This window comes from Staurois parvus, unplaced genomic scaffold (assembly GCF_062004578.1).
Source record: "Staurois parvus isolate SC_StPar_1 unplaced genomic scaffold, SC_StPar_1.0 ptg000425l, whole genome shotgun sequence".
NCBI classification, from domain to species: Eukaryota; Metazoa; Chordata; class Amphibia; order Anura; family Ranidae; genus Staurois; species Staurois parvus.
This window is the reverse complement of record NW_028318221.1, coordinates 4,293,619-4,305,950: the sequence shown is the minus strand read 5'-3', so window position 1 is coordinate 4,305,950 and position 12,332 is coordinate 4,293,619. Positions and strand designations below refer to the sequence as shown.

Below are 12,332 nucleotides of genomic sequence, written 5' to 3'. Positions count from 1 at the left end.
TTCTAATGTAAAAAATGTAATAAAAAATTCACAAAATTGTTTTGACGCATACAGATATAATCCCCCAAAATTGCGTGTGGTTGCGATTGGTCAACAACAAGACACCTAAAATTATAAATAGGTAACGTGTATTTTCTTTTAATTAAATTTTTTTTTTTTTTTAAGTACAATTTTACTTTTTTTAATAGAAAACTATTACAGTCACAGGGGCTGATATGGCCCTATATGACATCAAACTCAGGTGGCTTAATAGACTCCTAATAACATTTCTGCCTTCATCCAATGAAAACCAAGGACAAAATACCTGCGCAGATCTCCAGGTTGGTGTCAGCAGTTCTATAGGGATGATCCCAGAAGTGCAGTAAGATTCCAGACTCAATTAACACAATCCCCATTAGCCCCCTTCCACGTGCCATTTTGACATAGCCTGCTGAGGTCAAGGGCTTGTAGAATAGCCATGGGGTGAAAGGATTGGTTGACACTAATAGGCTGTAAAAAAAAAATAGGCTGTAAAAAAAAAAAAAATTTAACTTCTACATCAGTGAATCAAGCTGAAACCGTCACAGCCACTATTGTGCCAGTGAGCTTGTTTACAACCTTAGAGTGCCCTGCCATAATAGTTGTAGCTATATGGCAGTTATAGGGTAAACAACATCCTGCAGAAAGGGCCAATCATCATATTTTAAAGATATTGAAGGCAACAATACTTGCTTGTTGTATGACACAAATAGAGAATCTAAAAATCTACATGGAACATCATCAAGAAGCAATAAAAATTTAAATCACTTAAAAATAACTGAAAAGACAAGAAAGAGTTTGTTGCTCATCTGGTTTAAAAATATCTGCCGTATACAATAATGGTTTGATGACTGTCCAATCTCCATACAGTTGCAAGAAAAAGTATGTGAACCCCTTGGGATGACGTGGAGTTTTGCATAAATTGGGCATAAAATGTGCTCTGAACATCATCTAAGTCACAACAATAGAACACAGTCTGCTGAACATAATACTACACAAACATTAGATGTTGCCATGGTTTAATTGCACATAACATGTAAACATTCACAGTGCAGGGAGGAAAAAGTATGTGAGGCCCTAGCTTAATTACTTCTCCCAGAGCTAATTGGAGCCAGGAGTGAGCCAACCTTGACTCCAATCAGTGTGATGATATTGGATGTGTTGCTGACAGCTGTCCTGCCCTTAAAAAACACACACCTGTTTTGGGTTTACTGGTTTCAAGAAGCACTGTCTGATGTGAACCATGCCTCGCAGAAAAGAGCTCTCAGAAGACCTACGATCAAGAATTGTTGACTTGCATGAAGCTGGAAAGGGTTACAAAAGTATCTCCAAAAGCGTTGATGTTCATGTGTCCACGGTAAGACAGACTGTCTACAAATGGAGAACGTTTAGCACTGTTGCTACTCTCCCTAGGCGTGGTCGTCCTGTAAAAATTACTGCAAGAGCACAGCACAGAATGCTGCATGAGGTAAAGAAGAATCCCAGAGTGTCAGCTAAAGACCTGGCACATGCTAACATTTTTGTTGACACATCTACAATAAGGAAAACATTAAACAAGAATAGAGTACATGGGAGGAGACCACAGAGGAAGCCATTGTTGTCCAAAAAGAATATTGCAGCACGTTTAAAGTTTGTAAAAGAGCACCTGGATGTTCCACAGCACTACTGACAAAATATACTGTGGACAGATGAAACCAAGATTGAGTTGTTTGGGAAGAACACACAACACTATGTGTGGAGAAAAAAAGGCACAGCACACCAACATCAAAACCTCATTCCCACTGTAAAACATGGCAGAGGGAGCATCATGGTTTGGGGCTGCTTTGCTGCCTCAGGGCCTGGACGGATTGCTGTCATTGATGGGAAAATGAATTCCAGAGTTAATCAAGACATTTTGCAGGAAAACGTATGACCATCTATCCGCCAACTGAAGCTCCGCAGAGGATGGGTGATGCAACAGGACAATGACCCAAAGCTTACAAGTAATTCAACAAAACAATGGCTGCAACAGCACAGAATACACCGTCTGGAGTGGCCCAGTCAGAGTTCTGACCTCAACCCGATTGAAATGCTGTGGCATGACCTTAAGAGAGTGATTCACACCAGACATCCCAAGAATATTGCTACACTGAAACAGTTTTGTGAAGAGGAGTGGTCCAAAATTACTCCAGATCGTTGTGCAGATCTGATCTGCAACTATAGGAAACGTTTGGTTGAGGTTATTGCTGCCAAAGGAGGGTCAACCAGTTATTAAGTCCAAAGGTTCACATACTTTTTCCTCCCTGCACTGTGAATATTTACGTTATGTGCAATTAAATAATGGCAATATCTAATGTTTGTGTAGTATTATGTTCAGCAGACTGTGTTCTTCTATTGTTGTGACTTAGATGACGTTAAGAGCACATTTTATGCCCAATTCATGCAAAACTCCACGTAATCCCAAGGGGTTCACATACTTTTTCTTGCAACTGTATGTGCAATTTTAAAATGTGTATAACTGGAGCACTGAGATTTCCATGAGTATGCAGAATGAAAAATTTAGAGTACAGTTTCGTTATAGAAACCATTGACAAAAATAGACTGCCAGTGAAAAGTAAAAAGTTCAGCGCTTCTGGCCATTGAACACGAATTGTTGTATGTATATATAAAAAATAATAGCAGAGCTATTCATTCTATGAAACTGCGTGTAAATCTGTTGTGTGTGAATAGGGGAAAAAACAAGTGTTCAGTTGAATGTGTTTCATTTATTAAGAATGGCAACTAGAAAAAGCTGACAATCTTAGTAAATAGGTATTATATTGTAATTGTACTGTCTCCATTTATATGGTAAAACGCTGTGAAAACTGTTGGTGCTGTATAAATCCTGTATAATTAGTATTCACTCTGATAATCTAATCCATCTGGTGGCTATAATGCTGTATTTTGCCGATTAATTCTGCATGAATTGAAAACATTCAACCTGAAGAGCCCAACATTTGTTTTTACCCCCATTTGCACATACTGAATATACACAGTGTCAGAAGACTAATAGCTTTGTGACCTTTTTTTTAATTTGATAAATACACCCCTTAGTGTGTCATTTAAATAGTTGAACAGTATAATAAGAAAAAATGTACGTATCAATAACAGTAAATTAATAAAAAATAAAATAAAGATGTGCATGTGTATCAAAAATGACGGTCTAGACCACAGGTTGGTTAACTGCTGTATGCGAAAGTATACAACTGAGCCACTATAAGGAGGTTGTAGATGTTATATATTCTCTTTATCATTACTAAACAAAATAAACAAAAAACACAGACACTCAATAACAAGCAACAAAACAGAGATGGCCATGAAGTAGGTGGGAAGTTATAGCAACCCCTTAGTCAAGTCCTTATAGAATTGCACCGAGCATGAGGGGGCTTTTCAAGGTTATTAATCCAAACCAAGCTTTGTGCCACTATCATTCACACACAGAAAAATAAAGTCTTCTGAGTATGTTTCATCTAATACAAGTTTTCCAAGTGGAGTCCGTGAGATCAGCCAGATCATTTGCCCCCTTTAATGCTTGGAGACTGAAAAGATCACTTGTATTCAAAGCTGTAGCATTACCATTTACATGAAGAATTATTTTTTCAGATGTCACAGTAAGCTGATGCTAAGTTTCTGGCAATGTACAAATTTTCAAGCTGAAATGAAGTTGGCCAAAACTTGAAGGCTAACCAAATGTCCAAAGGTATGCATAGAAGCATGACAGGGTCACAGACCCCCAGTGAAAACCTTTAATGACAGCCCACTCCACTTTTCTGCAAAACACTACTCTTCCTTGGGCAGATGTATGACTTCTTAGGTAGCCAAACAGAAGGAGACCATGCCTGAAATCCTCTGAACAAGAGTTTTTATTCATCCTATGTATAGAAGATAATTTCGGGGATTTGTCCATCCTCAACTGACGTCCCATTGTTATTTCCTGCTGCGTAGCAAAACGTGAAGCAAGTCTTGGTGCCAGTCGTAGGAGATTCATGAATAACTTTTCGTAGTCCCTTTGTACCATAGTGCGAATCTGGTCCCTAAAATAGAGTTAATTATAATTAAATACACAGAACATAGCAGGGAAATATATTACCAGTCATCCTAAAACGGCACACTCCCCCCCATCCCTATAAAAAGCTTAAAGTCCAACTCCAGTCTGGATAGAGTGGAAATTCTTAGACACTGTCAAGTTTTAATTCCTATCTGGCTTCCAACTGGGAGAATTCCCATCACTTTCTGTCCATTGCATTAGACTGAATAAACCTGGGGACAGCAATACTTTTTTTTTTTCTTTTGGCATGCAGAAGGCTATTTGTGTCTCCAGTAGGGAAATGGAAGGGATGATTTCTAATTTTTAAAAGACGCCTTACTGACTGCAATGGTACCAACTGATTGGCATACAGCAAATGTGGTGTGGTACCAATTTACAAAGGGATCAAGATGCATAACTATGAAACTACAGATCAGTAAGCCTAACATCAAGCATATGTAGGGTATTTAAGGGAATGATAAGGGAGAGAAATGTGTCTAGTCAATATTTGATAACCAGCACAGATTTATGAAAGACTGTTCTTGTCAGACCAACCTGTTAACATTCTATGAGGAAGTAAGTGAGAAATTGGATGGTGGAAGTCCAGTGGATGATGCTAGGACATTTGATGCTGTACATCAAACATTTATTTCTAAAAAATAAGGTCTGTTGGAGTTTATGAAACTATATGTACATAGATAGGAAATTGGTTACATGAATAGGTCCAGAAAACAGTGATAAGTGACTAATGGTATGAAAGGTCTAAAGTTGTGGGTGGTATGGCCTCAGGGTTCTGTCTTGAGGTCAGTGCTATTCGATGTGTAATGATACAGGAAGACCTTGACAAAATAGGGGCAGATGAGGTTCAATGCTGAAAAAAATTAAATTCACACACTTGGGTGCCAAAAATATACATGCAAAATACTGTTGGCATGGGGCTCCCCTGGGAGTGGTTAAAAAGTATCTGAGGTGCTGGTACATCACAGACCCCAAGGTGCAGCTAACAGAGCTGTCAAAATACTCTCATGCATAAAAAAGGAATACATTCAGGACAAAAATGTATAATTCTACCCCTTTACAACACTGGTTTGGCCTCATCTTAAATATGCGATTCAGTTTTGGTCACCAATCCTCAGCAAAGACACTGCTGAATTAGAACGTGTTCAGCAAACAATGTAAAAATGGGGGATGGAAGACTTCAGATATATGGATTGACTACATAGACTGTAGTTATTCACTCTGGAGAAGAGGTGCTTAAGAGGAGATATGATTACAATGTACAAACAAATCAAAGTGTCTTCGATAGCTGTAATAAATTGTTTAAGGCTGGTGGTACACACAGGCCAAATATTGGCCGGTTCAACAGAAACAGTGTGTACACAGCAGCCTGTCTGACAGAAGCTGGTCCGACGACTGGCTTTTATTGAACATATTGAAGGCAATGTCTCACTAGGTCAACAGGTAGAAAGGAAAGCCAAAGAAACGAGAACAGGAAATGAAGAAAAAGAGGGGAAGGTGAAGATAGACCTAGAACTCCCTGTTAATGCCTAATTCCACAGCAGACTGATCAAGCATGGATTATTTGTCCTGCATTTTTAAATATATTCTTTTTTCTACGTTTATTATTCCATCTTTACATATTGAATCTTGAGGGGCAATATTATAAAGTTTGCTATAATAATCCCTAAACACCTTCACAATATCTTTAGTTGAGTGCACCAGTTCTCCCTTGGGGTTCTTTATTTTCTCTATGTAATTCCTATTTTTCTTTTTCCTCAAAGCTCTCATCAAAAACTTTCCTGATTTATCCCCCCATCTATATATCTTTCGCATAATACTTTGTTAAAAACTCTCTTCTTCTCTTCCTCCATCATAATCTCCAATTCCGCTTTCTTTTCCTTTACCTTCTGCATTATCTCTTTTGTTATATTCTTTTTATGCAATTGTTCAACATCCGCCAGTTCTTTTAGGAGCCTACTGATCTTCTCTCTCCTTTCCCTTTTCTTTCTAGCCCCAATTGCAATAAGAATTCCCCTTATGTAAACCTTATGGGCCTCCCACACCGTAGCCTCAGATATCTCTCCCGTTTCATTTTCCTCAAAATATCTCTTAATTTCCTCTCCGAATTTCCTTACCCAAATTAAATGAAGATCTTTTGAATTCCTTAGAATTTGAAATTACTTATGAAGAAATAAAGATAGCATTAAAAAAATCTATGATAGTATATCCATCTGTCCCTGGGATTTACCTGTTAGATATTATAAAAAATATAGTGAACTGTTAATACCTAAATTGAAGTCCTATTTTAACGCCTTGGGAGAAGAGATGGATATGAGACGAGAATCACTGCAGGCTCTGGCGGTCCTCATATACAAAGAAGGAAAAGATCCCACCCAATGTTCAAGCTATAGACCAATATCTTTATTAAATATAGACGCAAAGATTTTAGCAAATAGATTGAAAGATTTAATGCCCGAATGGATACATGAGGATCAGGTGGGTTTTGTTCAGGGGCGAGAGGGTAGAGATAATGGGTTGAGATCACTGTTGCTTATCCAGAAAAGTAGAAAGGGAAGGTCGCCAGCGGTGGCTCTTTCAGTGGATGCAGAGAAGGCATTTGATAGAGTCAATTGGGGATATATGATGGATACATTGGAGATCTTAGGAGTGGGTGATAGAATGAGAACTTGGATAGGAAAGTTATATAAGAACCCCTCTACAGTGGTAATGGAAAATGGGGAGCTATCGGAATCGTTTGAGATGACAAACGGAAGAAGACAGGGCTGCCCACTGTCCCCATTGCTATATGTTCTATCCTTGGAATCATTACTAGCAACAATAAGAAAAAATGTAGACATAAAAGGAATACGGGTGGGAAATATAGAACACAAGGTTGCCGAATTTGCAGATGATTTATTGTTTTATGTAGGAAATCCTAGGATAACGCTCCCTAACTTAATGAGGGTTTTGAAGGAATATGGAGAGATGTCAAACTTAAAAATTAACCCGTCTAAAACAGAGATATTAAATATAAACCTTCCAAATAAAGAAAAAAGGGGGATACAAGGGGAGTTTCCCTTTGTGTGGAGAGAGAGAGAATTGAAGTATTTAGGGGTAAAACTCACTTCGGCCTATAAAAACTTGTATAAAGCAAATTATATAGTAATGTTAAACGAAATTAGAGAGGAATTAAAGAGATTAGGGGGAGGAAATCGGTCCTGGCTGGGACGTATAAATTTGATAAAAATGGTTGTAGTTCCCAAAATTCTATATAAATTTCAAATGGTCCCCATTAAGCTTCCTGAGGTATATTTTAAGATACTGAAAAAGATGATGACAAGATTCATTTGGAGAAATAAAAAACCTAGAGTATCTTATGAAGTGATAACTAGAAATAAAGAGAATGGCGGATTGGGAGTCCCTGACTTTAAGAGATATTATAATGCAGTTATTTTGGCTAGAATATTTGATTGGACATATAATGCAAAAGGGAAAAGTTGGGTCACAGTGGAAAATTCACTTAGTGGTAATGATTTAAGTAGGAGTATATGGGTGCCTACAGAGTATTGAGGATTCAAAGAAAGCACGAGTGTGTATACTTTAAATGTGTTAAGAGTGTGGGATAAAATGCACAGACAGTTAAAGTGGGAATTTAATTAATTACTGATGCCATTGAAAAATTCAGGGTTCTTCCCACCAGGTAGGGAGGAGGTTTCAGGAAAATGGATCACGAATGAGAGTGCCCAATTGAGAGATATAATGAAAGTGGTAGAACTAAGAACACTTAAAGATTTGAAAAAGGAAGAGGGAAAGATTTTCACTAGGATAGATGGTTGGAGATATAATCAATTAAAATGTTTTGTGGGGAAATTGCCTAAGCCTTTGAGAGCGAGTATAGATTGGAACTTGTTTGAGAAGTTGTTGGGATCACGAGGTGATGGGAAACACGGTACGGCAAGGATATATAAAATTCTCACTGAGTTAGATATAGGTGGAAAAAAACTAATGTATATAGAAAAATGGGAAAGAGATTTGGGTGTGGAGATAGATGAGGTTAAACAAAAAAGAATATTTAGGTTGGTTCACGAGAATATAAGCTCACGGGAGGTGGAAATTAATTTTAAATGTTTGACAAGAGGATATATCACACCGAGTATAGAACATAAGATGAGTGGGGAGAAGTCACCTTTTTGTTGGCGGGGGTGTGGAGAGATAGGCACGTTTTATCACATATGGTGGGAATGTCCAAAGATACAAATATTCTGGAGAGAAGTGGTACACCAAATTAGAAAGATTACAGAAATTGATATTAGTCTGGACCCTGGAACCTGCCTTTTACATAATACAGAAATAACAGTAAATAAATATAAAGAATCAGGAACATGGTATTTTCTAAATGCAGCCAAGGGATCGATTCCAAAATTTTGGCGTCAAGTAGAAGCTCCAAAAAAACAAGACTGGATAGTTAGAATGGACTATATTGTAAGATTAGAGAAACTGTTTTATACCCAGGAAGATGGTATGGGGATATATCAGGCGAAATGGAAAAAATGGGAAGAGTTTAGATCAAGGGTGAATGGACGAGAATAAGGCCTCTCTTTTTCCTGCCCCCTTATGGGGAGAGCACGATTTAGAGCCTCTTTTTCTCTTGCCAAAGAGCGGTAGATGTAGGGTGGGGTGGGAGGTTGGGGAGGGGGGGTGACTTTGGATTTGCTAGTGGGGGGGTTGGGAGAAATAAGGAAAATATGGGAAATTAATGTTTAAATTAGATATTGTTGTTATATGAATGTAGGGAATTTATATTGTGGATTTTAAATTTCCTAATATTTTGAAAATCAAACATTTAAATTAAAAAAAAAACAAAAAAAAAAACAGCATGGATTATTTGTAATTCTTATGCTGCAAGCATTAGTAAATAAATAGAAAAGGATATCATATTAACGGATTTTAAACTTTTTATTCCTATATATCTTGGGATATATGACATTAAATGTCATATCCCAAGAGACTTCAGGAAGAGGGGGGGGGGGGGGGGGGGGAGGATGGGTTTTCTCAGCTAATCACACCCTCCTGCATGCATGCCTAAGCATGCATGTAGGAGGGTAGATGGATTCCAGGAAGTAAATACTACATGCATCTTCTGCCCTTACTCAAGATAGCTATGGCCAGAAATGCTAGGAGGGAGCTTCTCAAAGTGATTTCTCAGCAAAATAAAGCATGGAAACATGAATGGGTGATCTTGCTTTGAATATTATAAATTAATTAAATAGCGGGGGGGTTTTTGGTTTGTGGCAATCGGATGTAGTGTAGTTCCACTTTAAATCTGTTTAAACAGGTATACCTAAACATCTGACAAGGATAGATTACAGTTCCCTGAAGCAATAGAAGGCTTGACACATAAGGCAATGCAAAGGACACCTTGTACAATAGTACTTGAAAAAGATGCAAAGGTCTGCTGGAACAGAATGGACAAAGTGGAAATCTCTTCATTGATGGTGGTGCTTAATGCAAGCTTCTATAGTCGAGTTTCGCAGAAGAGAGAGATAAGCCCAATGGCAGCTCTCCTTTGGAAAAAGAACTTCAATGTATGAACAGGGCTGGGGCAAAGGGGCACCTGCCCTGGAATCCACGTTGAGGGGGGCAAATTGAGAGCTTTGGCTCCTTTTAAATCTCAGGGACAGGACCAAAAGTTGTCGGCATCTGTTCCTGCCCACTGGCCCTCCCACCACCTATAAGGTTTTAGTATCCTTAGATCTGCCCATGTCTAGACCTGGCATTTCCTGCATTCTCTGGCAACTTGTGTCCCGACCCGCCCACCACCTGTAAGCATTCATTAACCTTAGATCCTTCGGGTCTAGTCCCGCATTCACTGTGGGCTTCTGTCCATGCCTCCTGGCTCGCCAACCACCTGTAGCATCCCTCTAGACCAGCGTTTTTCAACCACTGTGCCGCGGCACACTAGTGTGCCGTGAGATATTGTCTGGTGTGCCGTGGGAAAAATTCCAATTTCATCTGTAACATGTGGCTTCGGCTCACAAATAGACCAATCATTAGAATCTAATGATTCAGTGGTCGGCAAGCCGCGGCTCGCGAGCCACATGCGGCTCTTTACCCAGTCTAATGCGGCTCTTCTGTGTGCCGGGCGCCTGCTCCCCTCCCTCCTCTCGGTCGGCCGCTCCCCTGCCTCCTCTCGGTTGGCAGCCCCAAAAGTCCGCGCGGACCTTTTAATCCGGCTTGCGGATGTGGCTGTCAGGATGTGTGTAGGCGGGGCAGCGTGCCGAACGTGAGGGGAGGGGAGCTAGGCTCCTCTCACAGTCCGCCCTGAAGACCCGAACGGCGCGGGAAGACAGCGAGAGGAACGCAAAAGGTAAGTGAATTGACACGGGGGACTTGGCTTACTAGAAGGGGGGGGGGGGAATAGTACTGTGGGGGATGAAATACTATATGAGGGATGAATTACTTTATGAGGGATGAAATACTATATGGGGGGATGAAATACTATATGGGGGATGAATTACTATATCAGGGATGAATTACTATATGAGGGATGAAATACTATATGGGGGGATGAAATACTATATGGGGGGATGAAATACTATATGGGGGGATGAATTACTATATGAGGGATGAAATACTATATGGGGGGATGAAATACTATATGAGGGATGAAATACTATATGGGGGATGAATTACTATATGAGGGATGAATTACTGTATGAGGGATGAAATACTATATGGGGGGATGAAATACTATATGAGGGATGAAATACTATATGAGGGGATGAAATACTATATGGGGGGATGAAATACTATATGGGGGATGAAATACTATATGAGGGATGAAATACTATATGAGGGATGAAATACTATATGAGGGATGAATTACTATATGAGGGATGAAATACTATATGGGGGGATGAAATACTATATGGGGGGATGAAATACTATATGGGGGGATGAAATACTATATGAGGGATGAATTACTATGGGGGATGAATTACTATATGGAGGATGAATTACTATATGGGGGATTAATTACTATGCTTACTATGGGGGAATATTACTATACTTACTATGGATGACACATACACATCATTCATCTACTCTTGGTCCGGCCCCCGGGTCCAATTATAAAATACTTTATTATTTCATAATAAAGTAATTATAAAATAATTTCTTTGTGTTTGATTCCTATTCAAGAGAATTACTTTATATATAGTCAATATAGGCACAGAGGTAAATTTTTTTAACATTTTCTAATGGTGGTGTGCCTCGTGATTTTTTTCATGAAAAAAGTGTGCCTTTGCACAAAAAAGGTTGAAAAACACTGCTCTAGACTTTGCTCTACAGGTCTGTTGAGTGGTGGGCAAGCTGGGAGGAGGGGACAGAAACCAACAGTGAATGCAGAAAATGCAGGATCAGACCCGGCAGATCTAAGGATGCTGGAGCTGGCAGGCCGGCTAGCAGGGACACAAGCTGACAGAAGATGCCAGTACTAAGCCCAGCAGATCTAAGAACACTGAAGCCTTACAGATGGTGGGCGGGCTGGGGGGTGGGGACGGAGGCTGGCAGAAGATACTGGGATCAGGTCTAAGAACACTGAAGTTACAGGTACAATGCAGTTAAGATTTGCAGTTTTCAGTTCAGGATTTGAGCACTGTGAATGTGATTGCTAATTCAGAGTGGACTTTTTCAATAGTTCTTAAAATGGAAGTGAACCCTTTTCTGCTACTTTTACCTACAGGAAAGTTTATAATAAAATTTACCTGTAGGTAAAATTAATATCTCCTAAGCGTACACTGTTTAGGAGATATTCCAGTGAGCAGCAGCGGGTGATGTCACCAGCACATGTGCTCTGCAGGGACAGCATACTCATGCTGTCCCTTTTGAGCTGTCTCGTGACATCATAGCGGCTTGGCCATTCAAACAGCCAGAGCCTGCGATACCTGGAAGGAAGGCCTGGTGAAGATGGAAGCGCCTACAGCGGAGAGAGCACATTACTGGAAGGCTTAGTTTCAAGGCAAGTCACTCATAATGTGCTAGCATACTAGCACCTTATAATTTTACTTTCCAGGGAAAATTTTTTATTTTATTTTACTATTATTGGAGGAAGTTTCCTACAGCTTTAAAGTGACTCTGAACTATAAGACCATGCATAAAGCACAGTGCCCCCAACATAATTATAGCAATTATGCCAGATTCACACTAATACGTTTGCTGTGACTCGCGTTTGTGCAGGCACAGAAGCCCATTCGTGGTGCTTTTGCAC

The 12,332-nt window shown here is 39.5% G+C and overlaps 1 protein-coding gene across 5 annotated transcripts in view; it reads right to left on the bottom strand.

Moving 5' to 3' along the window:
* Positions 1 to 3,257: 3,257 nt before the first annotated feature.
* The window catches only part of BTBD2 (BTB domain containing 2), a 130,785-nt gene continuing 121,710 nt past the window's right edge, over positions 3,258 to 12,332 (bottom strand). For all 5 annotated transcript variants that reach the window (XM_089687454.1, XM_089687449.1, XM_089687451.1 and 2 more), the window contains one exon: positions 3,258 to 4,070. In XM_089687454.1, coding sequence (XP_089543580.1) covers positions 3,909 to 4,070 — 162 coding nt within the window. In that variant the 3' untranslated portion in view covers positions 3,258 to 3,908. The remainder of the gene's footprint in view (positions 4,071 to 12,332) is intronic.